General features: G+C 47.3%; 1 protein-coding gene across 1 annotated transcript in view; it reads right to left on the bottom strand.

The window, feature by feature from the left end:
• The window catches only part of LOC142559571 (transmembrane protein 64), a 46,372-nt gene extending 33,294 nt beyond the window's left edge, over nt 1-13,078 (bottom strand). Inside the window, exon 1 of the mRNA XM_075671154.1 lies at nt 12,219-13,078. Coding sequence (XP_075527269.1) covers nt 12,219-12,821 — 603 coding nt within the window. The 5' untranslated portion in view covers nt 12,822-13,078. The remainder of the gene's footprint in view (nt 1-12,218) is intronic.
• Nucleotides 13,079-23,660: the final 10,582 nt, after the last annotated feature.

Here is a 23,660-nt window from a genome sequence, read left to right as displayed (position 1 = left end):
TCTACCTCGGTCACGTGATTGGTCAGGGTCGTCGCCGCCCCTCTGAAATAAAAGTGGCCGCTGTGCGAGACTTTCCGCAACCGCGCACCAAGACCGATATTCGGTCGTTCTTGGGTGTCGCCGGCTACTATCAGAGGTACATCCCTAGGTACTCTGATATCGCGGCTCCCCTGACGGATGCTCTAAGAAAAACAGAGCCTCAAACAGTCGTCTGGGACGAGACAAAGGAAAGAGCTTTTAGCGCCCTAAAGAGTGCCCTAACAAACCAGCCTGTGCGACGATCGCCAGACTATACAAAAGGGTTCGTTGTTCAGTGCGATGCTAGTGAGCGAGGCATGGGCGTTGTACTGTGCCAACGGGAAAATGGAGAAGTAGAACACCCCGTCCTGTATGCTAGTCGTAAGCTGTCCAGTCGTGAGCAGGCGTATAGCGCCACCGAGAAAGAGTGTGCGTGTCTCGTGTGGGCCGTTCAGAAATTGTCATGCTATCTAGCCGGCTCGAGGTTTATCATTGAGACGGATCACTGCCCTCTCCAATGGCTGCAGACCATCTCTCCCAAAAATGGCCGCCTCCTGCGCTGGAGCCTCGCTTTACAACAATATTCCTTTGAGGTGCGTTACAAAAAGGGGAGTCTCAACGGTAACGCCGATGGCTTAAGTCGAAGCCCCTAACGTAGGAATCAGCCTCAAAATTGTTTGTTACTGATGTTTTTCTTCCTGAGGCAGGATTTTTTTTAACATATTGCTTTTGTTTAGTGTTTCAAAGTGATGATATGCTTTCTAGTGCAATTTTCCAATTTGTGGACGCGTTCTGAGTGATGCTAGACTACTGTAGGGAAATAGGCAGGGGTATAAAAAGGGGAAAGAGCCTGGCAGGGCTTAGTGAGGGTTGTGCCGTGCTTGCTGACTGAGCGGTTGAGTTTCAGCGTAGTTCTAACGCTTGCCGGGAACGAGAACAAAAATGTGAACTCTCCCGAAGTCACTTTGCAGTGTCCCGTGCGAACCTGAACGAGAGAACGAGGCCTTCTCTGTGCGCTGCGCTCAAGAAACGTCGAGGGACGCCCGACTTCGGTTATGAGCATCATCGAGCGACATCCCTCCGGACAGCGGATGCAGTCCCCTGTCCATCGGGATCTCCTTCCCCCGGCGGGGCGGTCTGTTGCGTTTCGCCTGCGACACGTGGTTTTGCCGGCGCGACTGCGGCGGGGCGGCAGACATTTTGGCCCGATCGTCGTCGCCGCAACGCTCATCGGCAGGTGTTTCCAGGCGCGACTGCGGCGATGCGACCGCAAAGGATCATCCTCTCATTACAGTCATTGTGCCCGACCGGCAGCGCTACGACAGGGTGCTACGAGATCGTGCTCGACATGGTGCTACGGCAGCGCTACGACAGGGTGCTACGAGATCGTGCTCGACATGGTGCTACGGCAGCGCTACGACAGTGTGCGTCACCATTAGCCCATTGTACATTCACGTGCTCGTCTTTTGAGGGGTTCCTTCTTGCCCTCAACTGCGAGAGTATAAAAACAGCTGCCCCCGGACGCCAAAAGGAGGGCTCCGATTTCTTCTGTTGAGTAAAGTGCTCTCCCGTCTCTCTACTTCGGTCAACCTGACCGCCAACTCTTTGCGATGTTAAAATAAACAAGTTGTTTTGTTGTTACCAGTCGACTCATGCTTTGCCGGGACCTTCGGATGCTTCCAGTTGTACCCCAGGCCGCCAGGCCAACGCTACCCTTGGGGCTTGCGACCCAGGTACAACCACGGGCGTCAGCGCCGAGTTCCCAACAGATCGTACCAGCGGTGCGATCCAAACAACGCTGAGTAATCAAATGCTGCCGCTTGGAGGCACACTGGGCTCTGGAGAAAACTTGAAACCTTCTCGCGTTTTCCTCGTGCGAATAAGCGGAAGTTGTGACTGCAATTCGCCTTTGAGTGGGAACAAACGGAAGGACCTGCTGGCCCACAACAGAAGAGGTGAATTGAAGTTGATACCTGGATTACGGCGCTGGCAATAATCCAGGTGGTTTTAGTATCGAAAAGAGTTGAGCTGCGCAATATTTAAACAGGAATTCGCAGGTAAGATTCGGTCAATATGAAAACGCGTGCGTAAGTTTCTGTGAAGGCAGGCACAAATGCGTGTTTTGCCAAATTTCCGAGGGCGGCTGTGTACCTTATTTCAGTGCGACTTGAAAAAAAAAAGAAAAGAAATGTAATTCTACTAGGGAACACACAAAACCGATTTATATGGATCGCGCACGGCTGTCATGAAGTTAAGTACAAAGTAAACCCCTTTGTCTAACAAATTCAAGCACTATAGATCAGAATAGGAAGTCAGTAAAACACTATACCTACCTTTACAAACTGGCAAGAACTCTTTGCCAAACCACCGATGCGTGCAAAAATAAAACATGGGCGTAACAGTACCACAAGCACCTATTATGTATATCGAACCCAGTTTTTTTTTCTCCTTACACCTGGAAAATACGCGTGAGAAAAGTACAAGGCAATGACTTAACACGAACAAAGAGGAATTACAATGATGATAAAGTACGTGCATATAAAAGGTAAGCCATAATCGCAATTACTCGTACGCATAAAATTTAAAGGGAAAAAAATTGTCGCAGGAGTACGGTATGAAAACCGGCGAGTTATCACCGTGACGTTGGCAAGGCAATCACTCACCGACCTTTGCCGAGCAATTGCCTCGCCATCTTCACTGTGGACGAACATCGTTTTTCATATATTTACAGAGCTTATCATTGTAAGAATATGCAACGTTCAAGAAGTACCATCAAACAATCGTAAATTTCAGGTAATGCGTAGCTGCTTGACTAAAACAAAGAACGAAAAAAAATTGCGTAGAGTCCCAATTGATACTTATCACACGGGGGATTTCCGGCAATGGATTAAATACACAATCTAGCCCCATTTGAATTAACTTCTACTGCCACTTGGACCATACAGAACTGCAGAGCTGAAACGCGATAGATACAGTTAATCTGTCTGAAAATCTTTGCAGCAGTCCCCACTCCCTGTCAGACAAAAGTTAACGTGAAGGAGAGCTTGCAGTGTTTCATTCTACATGCGGTTTCTCGAATCATTCTTTGTCAACGAAACCTGGCTGAACAAGCGTTGGACTGGTGCATTTGAAAAAGGCTGCGCAAGGAGGCACAAAGTGAGTTCAGACAGCAGGGCGAACATTGGATTTCCGGCAATGTTTTTTGCATTCCTGATGCTTGTTGATGCTTGCACACTATAGAGCAAAATATTTCGTTTTGATCGACAGTCGAGACTACTGCAATTCGCTTAGCATGTACATAAAGACTAGAACCATCGCGTCTCTCGTGTAAAGTGACTTGCGGATTTTTTCGTAAATTTACCGGGTAAATAAATAACGCTGTGATTTGGGGAAAAAACCAAGTAATAGGCTTCGAAGAACCCTTGATAAACATTGAAGGTCCATAGGCGACAATCACTCGCTATGACATGCGTGCGAATACTTGAGCTGTTGTGTAAAGTACGCGTAATAGTTTGCTGTATAGCAGCCGGCACGGAAAATGTACTCTACTGTCAGCGCCCCGTTTTTCTTACTAAGCCACACGTGAAGCGGCAGCAGATGGCGCCGAAACCAGAACAAAAAGATGAGAGCTTAACGCTGGAATGACGTATAAATATGGCGGCCATGACTTAGCGCCATCCTCCCAGCGCCGACATTGCTAAAAACATAGCCTTCGAGATTGCCTGCATATCTTTGTAGCAGCAATGAGCTTTCAGTTTTCATAAACCGGCCTTCCAGAATTTTATCAGTGTTGACGTGTCCTCGAGACTCGGATTAAGTCCTTAAGGCAAAAACAGCCCAAATATAGCCATGTAGCCAACTCGGAATTTTCGACGCCAACCTGCATACAAAGCAGCCCAATTTGGCTATTAATAGCACAATCTGGCAACCCTGGTTACCGAGCCACCACTTTCTTGCGAACATGTGTGTGTGTGTGTGTGTGTGTGTGTGTGTGCGTGCGTGCGTGCGTGCGTGCGTGCGTGCGTGCGCCTTTCTCTTCTCTATTTACTCATCTACTAGCGGGTGGCGCGCTTTCAGAGACAATTTCTAAACTGCTTTTCTTTCTTCCATGTTTTTGTGCAGTGTTTGCATACACAGTGGGCTCAACGGTGCTGCTGGTAGAGGGAGAAGCGCAGCTTGAATGCATCTGTTCTCATACCGCAAAAACAAAAAAAGAATAGAAAACGCGAGTGAAATTCCATCCACAAGCCGCAATTGCGCACGGCATCTCGGATAAGCGAGGATATATTATATGTATGCGTATACTATAAATATATATACGCAGCCGGCACGGATGCTTGAGGCTGGGTCGCACTGCGCAGCGAAATTAAAACTGTCTAGGTTTGCGGCGTGCCCTCATTTTGGAGAGCAACGTTCCTTTCTTTGTTGTTATTTCTTGATAACTGCCCTTAAAACGCAAGCTCACCAAAACTTCAACTAGACGCACCCACGCGCGGCTGCAACATGGAACAAAAGAGAAGAAGAAGGAAAAAAAAAAGAGAAAAACCCCAGACAGCCGTCACTTTTAGTGCTTACAGTGCGCTGTTTCTCCTTTTTGTAAGTGCTGAGCCCAGAGGCGGTGGTCTGGCTGGAAGCCCTTTTCTATCGCGTTATGCACGCCCATTTTGGTTAAGCAACACCCGCGAGCAACCCCCAAGTTGCGTGCGCTGGCTGCGTCCGCTTATTTCTCATTCGTGCAGGCGACGCTGGCATGCAACGTACCGGCGGTCGCACGCCAGCAACGCACGCAACCCGAAGTTGACACTCGAGGGTTCAGAGAGAGAAAAAAAGAAAGAGGAAGTGAACCGGCGTACACGCTAGACAGGCGATGTTCGCTATACGCGCGCGATGCCATGCTTCTCCGCCCCATTCGGCATGCATATATGTGATGGGACATTTTGCAGGCACGCGACGATGGCACGCGTCAATATGGGCTCACGCACGTTTTTCACCTTGCGTCTCGTTTCACATCACTCTTCTGGGGTAAACGGAGAGAGGAGAACGAATAAGCGAACACATTCGAGTGGTACACCGTTGCCACGGCACTTTGCGTGGCTGTCGGTGGGGAGGAGAGAGGCATTGGTGACAGGTGCAGCAGAGTGGCGAGTGATAGATGATGGGCGAATACTCCGTGTGTTCGTGGCTGACCTGCACAACATGGTGGAGACTGCGACTGTAAGCGGGGCGGCACTGCAGTATATGTCACGCAGCGCGCCTGCGCAGTGTTGGCAGAGAAACGCATGCGCGCACCAAGAACGGGCCCTGCAGTCCTTTCTGCATAGCCATCGCGTATAATATATAAGAGAGCCAGTAAGACCATGACACGGTTTCCGAATAAAGATGATTATCTCTAGATCTCTCTCAACGACAATTTTCAGCGCGCGCGCGCGCTACAGACAGCGGGCGAAATCCAATCGGAGACGGAAATCTAAGTGCACAAGTCCCAACCGCCAGGGAGAACGATATGATATTCGAGATGCGGTACAATCCGAGCTCGCTTTCTTTTACAATATTTGTGAATATATCTGTGGATCGGACTGCAGTTGATTAGCTGGCGAACGGCGCAAGCTGGCACAACGTTGCACATATTCATTTACGGAACACCGTGGAACAACTTTCGTAGGCTGCTGTGACAAGCAGGCGCAAAAAAAAAAAAAAAAAAAAAAGCAAGCGCTTGTGCCACACTCACGTGCTCACGCGTGCGAGCCATAAAGTTTCCTACTGAAAGTACTCGAGGGAACTCCGGCGCCACGTTCGTTCAACTGCCACTAAAATGACGGGAAATACGTGAATCTGTGAAATATTCGTTCATGTGACTTCGTTTATTGCGCTTTAGCTGCCTTCTTCACTGGCCTCGATTTCCAAATGGTCATTCTTTTTTTCTAAACGCACGAAGGTAACAGGGTTCTGCGCAGATGTATAATCGTTGCCGATTGTCGCACTTAGAATGCAATATTTTGTCGAATATGATCAGCCTGCCAAGTCACAAGGCCATTTGCGTAGCCAGAATAAGCACGAAGTTTAGGCGTGGCTTCCGAGAACGCAACTGCGGTGCCATCTCGGAGGCCACTGTTACTGTCGACCATTCCCGTCCTCGATGGATCGCCATACTCGCAGCTCAGGTAAATTCAATAGCGCCAGGTTTCCCTCTATTTTTCGTAAGGGCCGCTATATTGTGCGAGCAACAGTCCATCGTGGAATACGGCTAAGCGAATCTATACGGCGAGATGGAGAGAGAGAAAAGGAGATACATGTATGTTGACCAGAGCAAACATCTGGTTGCCGCTGAGGGAAAGAAAGGCTGGAAAGGGAGAACTACCAGAGCCACGAGTTAAGGTCAGCCTATATTACTATAGAAAAACACAGCAGCGGCTATTTTTCGCGCGGTTGTTGGCCGAGACCACGTGCCAAATAATTATGACCTCTCATTTAGCTGACGGTGGTCAAGATTTCTAAAACGAGGGAAACCACAGAAGAGGTGCGCGATCTTTTAGCTATACGCTAGGGAATCCGGGAATGCGTGTGCCTGTGCCTGCTTGCCTGCATGCATGCGCGCGTGCGCGCGTGTAAGAGCACATATTGCGAAATGCGAAAACGCCCGTGTCCCACACATTGGGGGCATGTTAAGGATCCCCCGGTGGCCAAAATTAATCCGGAGTTCCCCACTACGGCGCGCCTCATGACCAAATCGTGGTTCTGGCACGTAAAACCCCAGAATTCATTCAAGATCACATATTCGTGTTGCCGTTCCTGCAACCATCGGCAACACGGGATAGTAAAGCCACGCAGTGGTAGGCCCGATGGAAGACGGAGCTGTAGACAGGCATCTATACATAGTGGCCGTACTGGGCTGCTGAAGGCATCACCTAAGCTTTCCGAAACGATACTCGTGTGCGCAGCTGCTCACCATCGTATACCTCCCGCGAGGCCTGCACGTGGTCGCGGAAAGAGAAACACTTAGGCCGCGCGAGCAACAAACACCGCCTGCTGCACAGCTTGCAGCTCGGCTGGCGCCTTGATCAGCGGTTTCGTTGCCTGCACGACTGCACGACTGGTTGCATGACGGAGGAACGGAGCGAAGCGCCTGCATGGGCGCAGCCAACAGGCGCGACCTGGTGCTAAGATCGTTCTTCCCCATTTGACGCCGGTTCAAATCTGTCTCGGAGCAAATGTGGTCCAGCAAAGGGAACCAAGGTGCTCTTGTCGAGTGGGTAAAGTTGCATGCTCGGGGTCAAATCCAGGCCGTGAAGGCTTTATTTTTCGCCCCCCCCCAAGAAGAGATAGATAGATAGATAGATAGATAGATAGATAGATAGATAGATAGATAGATAGATAGATAGATAGATAGATAGATAGATAGATAGAGAGAGAGAGAGAGAGAGAGAGAGAGAGAGAGATGGCGACTGGTTAGCAGATAAAACGGAGGCCAAGCTTCCCTTTTCGAATTTCGCCCCCAGAACGTCCATGGCGTCGATGACGTCGCTACGTAACGCCACAGATTTAGCAGATTTTGGTGTCTTCCTGCAGGAAATGTCCACAAGACTGCAGGCTGAACTTTTCTTCATTTTGCATTGTGACTCCATTATCTTTTTTTTTTCAATAATTTTTGTGTGTGTGGAAGGCCACGACACCGATCACTTGGTCGCTGTTCTCCTCACTTCAGGAGCCATGCGGCCGCAGCGACGCTTGGGCTATCTTCATCATTACATTTGTAATAAAGTAGACTCCGCCTCAAGTTACATGTAGCCGTAGCTTGTGATGATCCAGGCGCTACTTCGTGTACGCGAAGGTGGTGTCGCCGCCCTTAATTCTTTCACTTTTACGCCATTTTCTGGCAAAGCTAAACTTTTCCGCTATGTGCCATTCCGTAAGCCTCGTTTAGCAAAGTGCCTCGATTATTCAACATGCCGTTTTGCTTTGGCGTCGCGCTACAATGTGTCCGAACGAAGTGCATCGTGTCAACGGTATTCAGAGCGTGAAAGAAGCCCGCCAATACAAGTGCCTCGAGTGGCCAGTTGCGCGGCACTTTTGCGCGTATTCGCGGGCTTAATTCTTTAACGCTCGGAAAAACACCTTTACGCAACACGTATATATCGAGCAACATAAAGCTGTACCGCGAGTTTCTCATGTTGCTCTATAACTTTATCATTGACATTTTTAATCTAACTATGATATTTGAGAAGTTGACTAATTAATTACGAACAATTATGTCATTAGGCGGAATGAAAAAAAAATAATCTGAGTATATCCAAGCGGCGCCAAACAACATCACCAGCTACGTGGCATTTGCATATCTTTAAATCTCGGTGCATGATAGTTGGGACCACCCTGTATAAGAAAAAATGCGCAGTGTTTCCCATTGTTGGCAACTTCAAATTCTATTGCATTGAAGTTACAACCCACGTTATAAAGTTTCACTATGTGTAACCGATGCTGCTGCGGCGTAATAATATACGAGACTATATAGAAGCGCGAATAAATAGCGACAACGAAGAAATGCTACAGGCTTTGCTAAACAGTGACTCGAAATTTGCCGTCTTCCAGTTGCTGCTGCTGTCCTATACTTAACAGTCTTGCTTACTTAAATTCTCCACAGTGCGGAAGCATGTTAACTGGAATAGCAATGCCATGCACGCAGTTTAGTGCATTCAGCGCCTGTTGACTTGAACTACTGCAATTACAACATTACCCCGAAATTCATTAATTAGGAAAACTATACATTTTTGCTAATTAATAATCGTAACGATGATTACCGCGCAAATTCTGATGCCCGCCGCTTGCTGCGAAGCTCGATAAGTAAAGTTTGTCATTTTTTTGTAATCGCTGCACAGCACAACACGTTAAATTCTTTTCGGGTTACAAAACCACGATCTGTCTATGAGGCGCGCCGTACAGTACGTTAGCAACTGCGGACTAATTTCGGTCATCCGGTGCTGTTTTTACAGCGCGCACACAACGCGCGGAACACGAACGTTTTTCGCACATCCGTCCCCGTCGGAAGGGCACGGGATCGAACCCACGACATGACGCTCAGCAGTGCAGCGTGATAGGCACCGAGCAACCGCGGCTGGTGACGGATGTCCGTGGCTCCTCGGCTAAAGGCGACGCGAGCGGCAGTTCGAGTTGAACGCCAACAGCGACAGAGGTTTTTGAGTATGCAGTGAATGGCATAAACTATATACAAAAACAACTTAGAAGCGCCGCTCGATAGGAGTGTGTTTGTCTCGAATCCTCTGTATTTTTTTTTTAAATGATGTCCGCTACCATTACTACAGTAATCATCGTCAGTATCGTCGCGTGCAGTTACACAGTTTCGTTCTCACGCACGCGCGTACACCTGGGAAAAGACAACGCCGACGGTGCGTGTGGCACACAATGTAGAAGATACGCGCCCCATTATCTTCGTCTGTGTAGCTCGGCCGGCGTCGCGTTTAAGGCTTTGTGACGAGCGTGCGTGGAAATGGTCCGCGGAAAAAAATGCCGCGGCCGCCTTCTTGGTGGAGCCCCGGTCGCTGCGGCGTGCAGCACGCACAGCAGCCGCACGGCGTTCCACCCTCGACGTGGCGGTGTGTGCAGTGTGCACTACATACACACGGCCTCTGGCGCTGTGCGAGTCACGATCTGTACCCGTCATGTGCTTTGCAGTAATAGTTCTACCGTGTAGTGGCCGCTCCCTGTCTAAAACTGACCTTGCAGGTGCGAATTCAGGCCACCTCAGGCGGTGCAGTTCAACCATCTTCTAAATTTCACATACAACACAACTTATATATATATATATATATATATATATATATATATATATATATATATATATATATATATATATATATATATATATATATATATATATATCGTCTACTCTCATTTCTCCTAATTTATCATTTCTTTAATTCAATTAAGTACAAGTAACTTCCCCATCCTGGCCTTGATGCCTTTGTTTGTTGGCTTCTTATGATATCATTACTAAAAATCGGGCCCCTCAGTTAACCCTCTTTCTTCACGTTCGTTACATAACGAGGGCCTCGAATCCGGCAACACTGATGCCTTCAAGTAGCACGCGTGGGTTTATTGACCAGTTGCCCAAAAAAGTTCACGTACACGTGACGCCTGCGGCAGAAAGGATGTTCCACATCCACCGCAAAGGCTTGTGAGTGATGGCGCCGGCTAATACTCCCAGGGTTAGTTATAGTAGTAGTAGCAGCAGTAGAAAGTGGATGAGAAAACGGCGCCGTGGTATCTCAATTGGTAAGAACATCGCCCGCGTAATGCGAATACGTGGGTCGGTATCCCACATGCGGCCAGTTGTTTTTTTATTCACTACCATTTCCCTAAATTTATCATTTCTATAACTACAAGTAATTTCCCCTATGTTGTCCTGGTGTCTTTGTTGGCTTCTTATGATAGAAATATATATATATATATATATATATATATATATATATATATATATATATATATATATATATATATATATATATATATATATATATATATATACGAGAAGAAAGGGGGTTAACCGAGGGGCCCGATTTTTAGTAGTCATATCATAAGAAGCCAACAAACACTGACACCAAGGACAACATAGGGGAAATTACTTGTGCTTAATAAATGAAATAAAGAAACGATAAACTAATGGAAATTAAAGTGGATGAAGAAACAACTTGCCGCAGGTGGGAACCGAACCCACACCCTTCGCATTTCGCGTGCGATGCTCCACCAATTGAGCTACCGCGGCGCCGTTATATATATATATATATATATATATATATATATATATATATATATATATATATATATATATATATATATATATATATATTGTAAAAGAGCACGCACGGAAGAGAGAACGGGCTCCCTCCCGTCCTTGCCATATTCTACGTCTTGCCTTAACTTTTCGCCGATATGCGTTTATTAGACCGTGACCTAACCAACTGGCCCATCGAGAAATCTTATTGAACTATACGCTTATGGTTCGCTTGCGTTAACGAGAAGTACTCAGCAGCGGCTACTGTATAGCACCCTTATAAGTACTCATTGGTGAGTCTGTGCCGACTGCTACGACCTATAACGCTTATAGAGAGTAACTACTATGCTCGGTTCTTCAATAGTTTTAGTTCATAATATACACTCTGCTAATGAATGCTTCGACAGCACGTCAAAGGTATGGAATTTTTGTTAATGTTGCACGGCCCGAAATGTAGCCCCTGAAATTTCGGGTTCCTTGCCTGGAGGTCAGTGCGACAGCAATTTAAGTGACGAGAATGGATTGTACGTTGAAAGTATATTGAAAATAGTCACTTTTCGGAGGGCACTACACTCATTCACACCATATTCAAAGTTGCGCGTTTACTGCCTCGCTCATACACCGCCGTCACTTTGTAGCCTCAGAGCTTTTTCTTGGTTGCTTTGCGAAGTGCGGTCCCTTACACCTTTGAATAAGACCCATGCTAAAGGGACGTATAAAGCATGAGTTTCACGGGCAGAGATTTGCGCTGAATGCACGGTGCCGCCAAAGCATGACCGTTGCTCACGATAGCGAATTATTCGCGAAGAGTGAATGACGGTCATGATGTTGAAGAAGAGTACCCAAGTGACTACGCACATTCTGCACAGCTTGGAGATATACAATCTGGCCTCCATCCGACCAAATGTCACGTCTCGATAATTTGCACTGCGGACTGATCGGAAGCATTAACTTCAAAAAAAAAAAAAAAACAACCAGCAAACCAAGGCACTCCGTACTTCTCTCCTTTTTTTTTTGTACATTGACTAGATTCTACATCGCCGCGCCATGCATGATAGACTCCTCTACCCTCTATTTTTTGAAAACATTCTATGCAGACATAAACTAACTGTTCCCGCCAGTGTACGAAACACTACGCCTTGCAATCTGTTCGCAGCTTACACATTTCTCACATACTCCGAGTATTCTTGAGGCAAACAAAACCCTTCAGACACCAAGAGTTATCAAGGGCGGGAAGACCTGCAAAGGTGCATCCAGTGCAGGCATACTGCTGGCGCGGTCGACGGCCACATTGGTGCGCAGTATGCCTGCAGCAAGGTGCGAGCTTTGCGCGCAACTCGGTCAGCTTCCGCGTTGGTTGCGCGCGTACTCGCTGCCAGGATGCGGGATCGAGAGGGACACATGCAGAGGAACTCACCGCGAACATAGCGTTCTGCAGGCCGAAAGGGATGGGCGTGAGCCTGGAGATGATGACCACCTTGAAGGCGTGGCCAGTGTCAAGCAACGCCAAGGTGGAGCGGACTACTTCACTGGACAGCAGCCGGGCCATGATGAAGCCCAGGAAGAAGCGCTTCATGACCGTGTGCGCTACCGAGATGCCGACGGACGCGGCCGCGGCTGTGACCGCGACTCCGAGGACGAGACCGAAGTGGTAGCCGCAAGCGAAATTGAGCAGGATGTAGCCCCAGGTAAGCGGAAAGGCCACCAAGGTGTACATGAGCACGAAGACGAGGCACACCGTCTCGCTGTCTTGGCTGTCCAGCCAGACGAGGCATTCGCGAACGTACAGCTTGCCCCATACCAGGGTGAGAACGAGACCCCCAAGCACGGCAATTGTGGTCAGTGCCTTAAGCAGCCAGTTCCGATCGCACCCGAAGACAGCGGCAAGCGCCGACTTCTCTCCGGCCGGAGGTGGCGGCCGATGCTCGACAGCGACGACGGTGCAGGGCGGGACATCGTCCTCTCCGCCCGGGGCCCAGCCACGGAGCGATAGCAGACGACCGTGCGCGGAGGAAACCATCGGCTCGCCTGTCCCATGTGAGGGCCGCTGCGTGATGCTTGTCCGGCTCGCACGAGCAGCTTCCCCGCTTGCAGCTGGTACAGCGGGGCTCTCCGGCGCGAGCGCTATCGCATGCCGTGTTGCAAAAGTGACAGGGGACGAAGCGACAGCGACCAGACTCACAACGATGCGGCAACAAAACAAGCACCGCACGGCTGCTCGGCCTCCCTGCAACCGCTACTTCTCCTTTCCCGTTACTCGCCGCCTGCATCTGCCCCCTAACCGACCCATCCCCCCTCTTTCTCACTGGCGCTTTACGATCGTGGCGCCACCCCTTGGCAGGCAGAAGACATTCGAGCAGGCGGCACTACAGCGGCACGCACGATTCTCCTCTAGGATATGCTCTCCGACGAGGTTAGTAATCTCGGAGGCAATGCTAGAGGTTTCCCATAACGATACATGTGGCGCTGCGCGCGGACTGTGCGGTACTGAACGATAGCTCTGCGATGGTGCTTGGCCGCAGAACACCTAGGTTGGCGTTTCAGTCTCTCAGTGCCTACGGAAATGCCGGATGCACTGCATGTTTTAGACCCTGGAAGCTCCTCAAACCAAAAATGTCAGGATGCGGACTGTTATGAAGTGCATTCAGAATTTCATTAAATGAAATATAGTTTAGTATTGCTGACAATTAGCGTCTGCTCTACGCGTTCCAGCATTAAATGGCTGTCAATACCATAATTATTTGAACCTATAAGGCCATAGTTCTTAATAATTCTTAAGCCGCTAGCGCTTGCAAGTGCGTTTACAGCGTGCACATCGTCCAAGTTGCGTGCGTATTCAGTGGTTGCAGTATATTAGCAATTCTGCACTTTCTGACGCATAATCATTTGGTTCGCGCTGTCCTCTTTGCGCGGTAATAAGGTCAGTGAGTGCCCTCATTGAGAGTGTCCTCATTGAGAGTGTCACCCTCATATGGCTACAACAATTATCATTTCATTGCCGCTCAGCGCTTCAAGAATATCACGGCAGGCGCTCGATGCCGTTTTAAGCGCGTATAGCTGACGTTGAGAGACGTATGCATGGCAGCGCTTTTAACGACTCCTTGTCTCGATATGTTTACCAAACCGCAGCAATAGCCCGGTGGATATAACATTGGCCCGCTGAGCTCGAGGTCGCGGTTTCATTCCCGGCCGCGGCGGCTTTATTCCCATGGGAGCGAAATTCAAAACGACTTTGTAATATGCATTGGGTGCACGTTAGAGAACGCCCGGTGGTCAAAATTAAGCCGAACCCCCAACTACAGCGTGCCTCATAAGTAGATCATGATTTTGGCAAATACGAGAATTTAATTTTTTTTATATGTTGCTTATTCGGTAGTTTTTAGGATTCAACAAAACTCTAATCAGGCTGCGAAAAAACTGGTCATCGGGAAAACAAAAAAACAGTAAAAAAAACTCGAGCACTCATGTTCTTTAGCGTGCGGCACTTGCTATAACTTAGCGGTTATACACGAGATCAGTTATGCCGGAAGCATCTGTATATGCTGAACTGGACATATACGGGGTCCCTGTGCCTGTATGGAGAATGTGTTTTGTACTGCTAATAAATCGTGGTACCTGTGCACATTGATCCACCGTGAAAAAAAAAACGGGGGCGAGGGGGGGGGGGGCTGGCCTAGTAACCTTACGTAGATTAGATACGTTGATGGCGTCATGATTATGACATCGTGGCCATTCATATTCTTCACCAGTCTTGACGGTTCTTTCGAGGCAAGAAAGATTACATGAGCAACATATTTTTACGCGGAACGTCGTAACACCGAATTGCTGCTGGCGGCTATTAATTTCCTTTCGCTGTTATGTGTGGCAGCTAGTTGTGCAGAACATCGCGACTATATTATTAGATTATCAATCAATCAATCAATCAATCAATCAATCAATCAATCAATCAATCAATCAATCAATCAATCAATCAATCAATCAATCAATCAATCAATAAATAAAATGTTAGCCTTTGTACTGGTGCACTTAAAGAGTAACACGCAAGGCAAAATGTACAGACATATGTGGTAGCAAAAGGAATGCAAGATGGAGAAGCAACTATGGAAACAGAAAACGATGAGGCTGGCGTAAAAGGGAATTAACCATACACCATGAATAATAATAATAATAATAATAATAATAATAATAATAATAATAATAATAATAATAATAATAATAATAATAATAATAATAATAATAATAATAATAAATACAACCTAATTAACTTAAAACAAATATATTTTTTCGTATAACTGTTGCGCTCATAACCGTGCAAAAACAGGTTTGCGTTAAAGTTCGGTTTCTTGCTGTTACTGAGAAAGAAATAACTGCTTGCCAATGGAAAGCAACCCGGCGAGACGTCGTCGCTCAGAGTGACGTCGGTTGCCTGTCGTAAACCAGCGACAGTGTGATACATTTCGCCTGCGAATAAAAAAAGTATCACTGCACACACAGTCATGTAGAGTGCACATATACCTTTTACTTTAACGTCGCTCTGGTGAAATGCTGTGTTTTAATTTTAGTGAAAGATTAGCAGAAAACGCCGCATTATTTAAGTGACTCAACATCAACGTTAGAGAGTTTTAGATCCCGGCACTCAAGCGTTGGAGGACACAAACTCCATTGTGGACCTTCGGCGTTCTTTTGTACGCACAGTGGTGCGTGGTGCATGCAGAAGACGGCACAAAAAGCACCACGAAATTGCTGAATGAGAGACCATGTCGCTCAGTGGTGGCCTTTTGCCATGGTTGTCAGCCGTACTACATAAACGTTCTGGGCTTTTCGTGCAAAAGACAGGTAATTCCAGAACAGTATACATGTAGTACGTACTATACCAATTAACTGCAATCAATGTGTTTCATTACCCGAAAATCAGCCCAAAGCCGCCAGCAGAAAAGCGCTAGCCTTATACATTTCCATGCGTGCCGGCGGTACGCCAATTTTCACTGATTCTTTGACTCTGCTACGAAGCCTACATCGATCTGGCGGTCAACAGTTAGGCGAAAAAAAAAAAAAAAAGAAAGAACAAATCCCGGAGTGCAGATTTTTGGACTAGTTGGTTCGTTGCATCAATTGAAGTCATAGTGCTGGATTGACACGGACAAAAAAGGCGACAGAACGTGCGCTATTTCAGAAAAGCACGGTACTTATACCGACTCAAACGAGTGGAAATCACCGCACGCGCAACCCAGAATTTTCCAGGTAGGCCGTTTCCTTTCTGCTCAGAGTAATCGACGGAGCACTGACGCAGTTTTCACCTTCTTTTGCAATCAAGCTTGCTTCTACAATCTCCCTCGTATCTTTATGTGTATTTCTATACACGACTACGCAATCTTTAAACAGTGGTTTACACCCGCAATCATCACAGTCTACGGAGACATGTCCATCTCGATAACAGCGCAAATCCCGTCGTCTTTCTTGTCCGTGTCAATCCAGCGCTATGACTTCAATTGAAAAAAAAAAATTATAATAAAACTAGCTCATTGACGTAAAGCGGCTTTTTCTGCATAGCGTAAAGGCATCGCGGCGAAGCCTCAAAATAGGCGCTCGGCCGCTCATTGTTTTTCCCTCTTGCTGTAATGCGCGAGGTTCGTTTGAATGATAAGCAACACAAACGAGCGAGTGCAGAGAGAAGCTCAGGATGAAGGCGATATAACCTTACGTAGTGTTAGACATGCGTTGAAACGAAAAGCTTTCTTAAGAAATAAAATAGCAGCTTGTACAAACACCTCCCGCATCACTATAGCCAAGTCGGTGAAGCTGAAGCAGACGATGCTTACATAGACTCCCGAACAAGTTTTACCGTGGATATCCTCTTTATCTTCCCCATAAAGACGTTTATTCATTCGGAATGCTAGGATTTGAGCTGAAGAATGGGAAAGCGAGAGCATCAGTTCTTGCGTTTGCATCCATGTTATGGACAACACATTTCCAGATGGGTTACAATAGTGAGGGATAAACCAATGCATACCGAAACACGACGAAGACTGATGGAAATCAGAATGCAGTGACCAGCGCATTGCTGAAAGCATGCAACATCTATGGTCAAATCACACAGAGCCCTCGCCGTGAGCCCTGTGCTTTACCAGGTCTATCGCCGAGCAATCGCTTTGGAGTACTTAGCTACGGAAGAAACGTTTGAGAGGCACTGACAAACGGCAAGGTTCTGTACAAGTATTTGCGCCTGCAGATTGCTTCAGGCGCACTGGGGGAACTCTACTGCGATGTATGCGCTGAAGGATGGACACTTTCAATGCACTGAATACTCTTCGTATGATGGTGAGCTGATGGACAACGACCAGCAGCGACTGCCGCTCCATGGTACAGCTCCACAATACCTACGTCGACGGTATTTGCTGTGCTTTATAATAGCTTCGAGTCCTGTAATGGCATTCCCTATGAACAAGAAAAACCTCGAGGCGGTGTGTAATAAATCATCGGCGTCTGCTTCGGAGTTCCCGAAAGCTCGTCTTGTTTGAGAAATGTAGCCGAAGCTAAGTGTACCCTCTCAAGCTTTTATGAATTCGAGAAACGGCCCGTATTCACCTTAGGCACGTACTTAAAGTGAATAATCACTTATTGCCGAGTCTGGCAAATCAATCCTGCAGAAGTCCGCAAGGCGCGGGAAGGTTCACGAAAGGGAAAATTGTCATTTAGCCAACTGTAGCACGAAGAGTATGGGTTTCCCTTGTAGCTTCGTGCTATGGTCGCGTGGATTAAAGTTTTCCCTTCCGAGTGCTAAGTCGCATTAAAAAAAAAGAAAAAAGAAACAAACGCGGTTTTGTCGCGCCATTGGCAACATTCAGCTTTCAATCATCACACAAGCACGGCAAATAATGCCACCACGCTGCCCTCCATAGACGATGTCATCTCTTCTCATTTGACGGTGGCTTCCCAGTGATTAGCAAGCGTATATTCTCCTACGTGCTACTTTGCAGGGAATATCTTTCTGAAAAGGCTGTGCCCCGAGCAGCTATTCTACAGAGAGCACTAGTTTATATCAGCTCGGAATACTCGAAAAGGACACGTATCTTCACTGGTGGATGCTCATCAGTGCCAGAAAGCTCATCCTTCGGTGTGCGCTCTCCACAAGAAAGAACGTTTCCCTATCGCTTTGAAAGAACAGGGTGATCGACATTAGCCGAGCTTTGTGCGACCAATAGAAGCGGTCACGTACTACCTGTTATGGCATCTTCCGCCACATATTGAACCATCTTTACGGACTTGAAGGCAGCTTTGCAAATTCTGCATGAGAAAGACTTGAAAACTCGCACTGGCACCTGTGCATTATAGCGATATTATGCATATACTTACACCACTTGGCATGTAAAGCTGGAGTCACCTGATCGCCTATCCTTTCAGTAGATTCCATCGCACTGCGGCATATCGAGCAATGAGAAATCGGATGAAGTGGCTCGTAGGGGCCACGACCACAAACGTTCACGAAACGGCTCTCGTGCGGCGGCTGTGAAAGCCGACAGCGGAGTTCATGAAACGGCACAGTCGGTCTTAAATGGTATGGTATGGTATGAAGAACTTTATTTAGGTCCTGAGGGATCAGTCTGGGACTGATGCGGGCCGCTCTCACGTCGGTACAGAAAGGCCGAGCCCCTCTGCCCTCACACGGGCCCTCTGGACAGCCCTGAGTTGGTCCGCCAGCACTTCACTATGCAGCATCCGCTGCCACCACTGTTCACCTCGAGAACCATCAGCGGCCAACGCCAAGCAGCGCCAAAGCATGTGTTCGAAATCGAGCAAACCCCCGCACTTACTACAATAGACTGAAACCCCGCAGTCCGGATTAATTTTATTTATGATGACCGGGTTAGGGTACGTTCGTGTCTGCAGAAGCCTTAATGTAACCGCATGTGGCCTATTTAATTTAGAATGTGGCAGGAGGAATGCCCTGCGCCCTAAGTAATAGTGCTTGGTGATTTCGTTGTAGGTTAACAGTTGGTCCCTGTACTCAGGAGCGGGAGATCCAGCCCCTTCAGGGAGTACAAAGCATACTAATAACCCGCCGTGGTTGCTCAGTGGCTATGGTGTTGGGCTGCTGAGCACGAGGTCGCGGGATCGAATCCCGGCCACGGCGGTCGCATTTCGATGGGGGCGAAATGCGAAAACACCCGTGTGCTTAGATTTAGGTGCACGTTAAAGAACCCCAGGTGGTCAAAATTTCCGGAGTCCTCCACTACGGCGTGCCTCATAATCAGAAAGTGGTTTTGGTACGTAAAACCCCAAATATTAGCATACTAATCCTCGTGCCTCCCTGGGCGCCACCTCGTTGAGGTTACGCGGGGCTCCCTCCACTGTTCCCATATGCGCCGGGAACCAAATAACTGTGTGCGAAGTGATATCCCTACCCTGCAGCAGTTTGTTAGCCGGTTCCGCAACAAGTCCTCTCGAGAAGGCTTTAATCGCAGATCGCGAGTCACTAAACACCAAAACTCTTCTTGAATCAATTAGTGCTAGAGCAATATCCACCTGTTTGGCAACCCCCGGATCTTTGGTATAAATGGAAGGGGCATTTCTAACGCTCCCTTTGCCATTTACCACCACCACCGAATAAGCATTTTTATCATTAATCCATGCAACGCCAAATGTCAATAAAAAAAAGAAAAACAGCCAGCAACGCAGCCCAATCCAGGCCGTCGGGACGCGCAGCCAGACGACGGCGCTGGTGGTGCCGGCGCAATATGCAGGAACACGGCCTCGGATATAACGCAGATTATAGAAGCATTAAGCTCTGGTATAGCAAAGCATTTGCAAAGTCTTAACTGGGTAGATTTGGCGCAGTGGCAGAACATGTGCATATATATATATATATATATATATATATATATATATATATGAGGGTGTTTCAGCGCGAACACTTTCAACATTCTTTAAAGGTTGCCTGTGGCAGATAGCTCAATTCTAGTTCAAGAGCCGGTCCACTCGAAGCGGCGGACACTATACTTGCACAAAAAATTGCAATGCAAGATCGACTAATTAACCAGAATTCACTAATTAACTTTTATCGAATTATCTTATGACCCATATTGAAATTTACAAATTCTAGCAATGGACTTCGCAAGGCGGATCCACTTGGCACGAATTCGCCGGACGACATCACTTTCGAGATATTAATTCACGAACTTTGCGGAGAAATGCACCAGCGTTCCAGTTACCTGTGTGCGCTTCAGTGCATGAAACGACGTTTTGTTGACAAATTAACTGGACATGGACATTACCCAGTGCCACGGCAGTAGTGGCCTTGCTGGGGTTTTTAGACTGTGTTCTAGAAGCGAGACACCCATTTCTTCACTAAGCCTCCTAACACGCAGCGAGAAGGGTTCTCTGAATGTTGGGCGATTATGAGACAGTGTAACGCACGTCAGGTCATTTACAGTTGCGCAACGAGGATATGCTGAGTATTCGAAAGCACTTTGAGGAAATATGTAAAACTAGAGTGTGACCTTTGCAGGTTAAGTGACCACTCATTTGACTCCACGTACAGACTTCGTGCAGGGCTCATCCTGAAGGCGCCTGTGGCCAGGCGGATGCCTGAATGATGAATGGCATCCGGTATCTTTAGCACGCTGGATGCGGCAGAGTGGTAGACTACAGCGCCATAATCCAAACGGGATAGTAGAGGCTCTTGTACAGGTTTATGAGACACTTCCTATCGCTACCCCATGTTGTATGCGACAAAACTTTAAGAGGATTCATTGTTTTTAAGCATTTATTCTTAATATATTTGATGTGGACTATGAAGGATAGTTTGGAGTCAAGTATGACACCCAAAAATTTCTGCCCTGTGTGTAGAGGCATGTGTTGTCCATCGAGTTCAATGTCGACATCTGGGACCAGGCCTCTCCTCCTTGTAAATTGGACGCAGGAGCTTTTCTGCAGATTTAACTGGAATCCATTGTCATTTGCCTATTTGAACACCCTGTTCAGGCCTACCTGAACCTGTCGCTCACAAATTGCGAGATTACACGATTTGAAACCTATTTGCACATCATTAACGTATAATGGCACGCGGAACGTAAAACATGGTACGCGGAATTGATGAGCGTAAAGAATTCATTTTTTGCGATAAAAAGAGTACAGCTTAGTGCGCCACCCTGTGGTACTACCGTTTCTTGGATAAATGGCATAGAGAGAGCATTTCCAATTCTGAGACGGAATACGCGGCTTGGCCAACACTTGCTATAACGTTAAGCATGCTTCCGCGAATGCCCATTTTCGCAATATCCTCTAGCGCTACGTCGTGTCGTACGCCTTTTCCATATCGAGAAATATGGACAAGAAGCACTGTTTGTGAATGAAGGCATTACGGACGTGTGACTCTATGCGTACTAGATGGTCGGTTGTAGAGCTACCTTCCCTGAAGTCGCACGGATAGGCATTTTTGTTAGATACGAGGAAATGTAACAAACGGCGATTTATCATTTTCTCAAATAGCTTGCAAAGACAACTTGAAAGCGCTATCGGACGAGAGCTCTCTCCACGTTGAAGGCATGTATCCAGAAGCCCAAGCAGTGTTAAATAGTGAAAGAGGTGTTATTTGTGTATCTTTGTGCAAGTTCTTGATCATGTCATTTACAATTCTGTCAACTCCGGGTGCAGAGGTGCAGAGCTCTGACATACGTTTGGAGAAGCTTTCAGCTCGGCAACGCTGAAAGGACGGTTGTGAGATTCATTCGGTCTGCGTTTCCGATCTAGTGTCTTACGTTCGACTATTAATACTTAAAGGACGGTCTAGAATAATTAATCGAGCCAGAGACGCCCTCGAAGTGCTCCCCAAATGCGCCTGCCTGCTCTTCCAAGGTATTCCCTTGATCATCGACCAAGGGTAATGGCTGGGTCTGCTGCCCGTTAAGCCTCCTAAGCGCGTTCCAAACTTTTGTTTCTTGTGTGTAGGAGTTTATGCTTGAGAGAAATCTATCCCGACTGGTTCTCCTTGCCTGTCGCCTTGTCAGCCTTACCTGCAATTTCATGTGCTTAAATCCTAAGAGATTTTCTGCAGTTGGTGTTCGACGCAGTGTATTTCATGCCTTTTCTTGTTTCTTCCATGCCTGTCTGCAATCGTCATTCCACTATGGAACGCGTCGTTTACATGAACGACCATTTGTTTGAGAGATGCATTTTTCTGCTGCGCCGATAATAAAAGCGGTAAAATATTGTACTGCGTCATCTATACTAAAATTATTGATAAAATCTTGTGTTAAATAAGTTGATTCATTAAACTGCTTCCAATCAGCCATTTCTAGTTTCCATCGAGGCACATGTGGTGAACGGTCATGTTGCTCTACTAGCTTGAGTAATATAGGAAAATGGTCACTCCCTAGTGGATTTTTGATTGCCTCCCATTTCAGGTCAGGAATTAATGAAGAGGAGCCAATGGACAGATCAATAGATGAGTACGAGTTATGCGTGAAGATATGTGGGTTATTTCTTATTAAAAAGGCATTCACCAGAGCTTACAAGAAAATTTTCGTCGAGCCGCCCTCTAGTGTCGCACCGGGCGTCTCCTCGGAGACTGTCGTGGGCATTGAAACACGTAGGGTTCAGGAAGCTGATCTACTAGGCTATAGAAATCTGTTTTCTTGAGGTGTTGATTAGGTAGCAAGTACAACGAGAAGATTGTAACTAACATGTTAAATGTGATTGCTTGTGCGGTGACTGCCTCAGGATGCGTCCGAAGTTGAAATAAGCGACATGCTACAATCAACTATGATGGCTACACCACCTTACGAGGCATTATCATCGTCACGACCTTTCCGAAAAATAGCGTATTGTCGGAGAAAGGTTGTATCTGTAGGCTTCAAGTGCGTCTTTTGAACACACAGCACCTTTGGATTGTAGTTATGGAGGAGTTCTCTGAAAGCGTCAAGGTTATGGAGAAGTTCTCTAACGTTCCATTGTAGTATCTGTGTTTGCATTATAGGAGAAGCGTTACTGCTGTCTGTTGGAGAAACAAAATTTAGTTCACGGGGCCTTTTCCAGGCGCCATGACACGAAGTTTGTCTTTTCTGGAGCGTTCGATAGAACTGCGCCGCTCCTTAGTCGCTGGATGCGCCGCTTCTTGCGAAGCGTTGGACAAGTGCTCTTGCGAGCGCTGTGTTTGACGAGAGGGCTTCGTCTCAATGGACGATACACATGAGGCCACCAGCCCGGAGGTCGATGGCCCTTTCTTCTGAGACGGCAGTGCAGCGCTGGCTGCAGCCGCCAAGGGGACAGTTGACGTCACTGCCGGCTCACTCTTTGTGGGCCGGACAGGCGCTGGGGGCCGTTGTGGCGCTGCCCCATGGCACGCCACTTCGGCAAAGCTGACTTTAGGCAGGTAGGACACCCGCCTGAATGAGATGTTTTCTTTTGCTCTTATTGCGACAATTTCTTTTTCTTTTTTCCATGATGGGCACGACCGCGTGTACGAGGCGTGCTCCCCATCACAGTTAACACAGTGGAGAGAGTTTTCACACGATTCAGAGGAGTGCTCATGAGCACTGCATTTTGCACAAGTTTGGCGGCCTCAGCAGTTCTGTTAGCTGTGACCAAATCGCTGGCATTTGAAACATCTAAGAAGGTTTGGGACATATCGTCTGACCCGGATCTTCACATACCCTGTCTCAAAATTCTCAGGGACCACACACACTTGAACCAAAGGTAAGTATTAGGTGCTTTGTTTTAATCCTTTTTCCGTCGCGCCTTAGCAGAATTCTCTTAACATTGGTTACGTTTTGATCGCTCTACCCTTCTAATAGTTCAACTTCTGTGAGCTCCATCAGGTCATAATCGAAAACTACACCACGTGTGGTGTTCATCGTGCGCT

Source organism: Dermacentor variabilis, chromosome 1 (genome assembly GCF_050947875.1).
Source record: "Dermacentor variabilis isolate Ectoservices chromosome 1, ASM5094787v1, whole genome shotgun sequence".
In the NCBI taxonomy this organism is placed as follows: domain Eukaryota; kingdom Metazoa; phylum Arthropoda; class Arachnida; order Ixodida; family Ixodidae; genus Dermacentor; species Dermacentor variabilis.
Note: the sequence above shows the minus strand (reverse complement) of the source record. Positions and strands in the feature narration are given on the sequence as shown.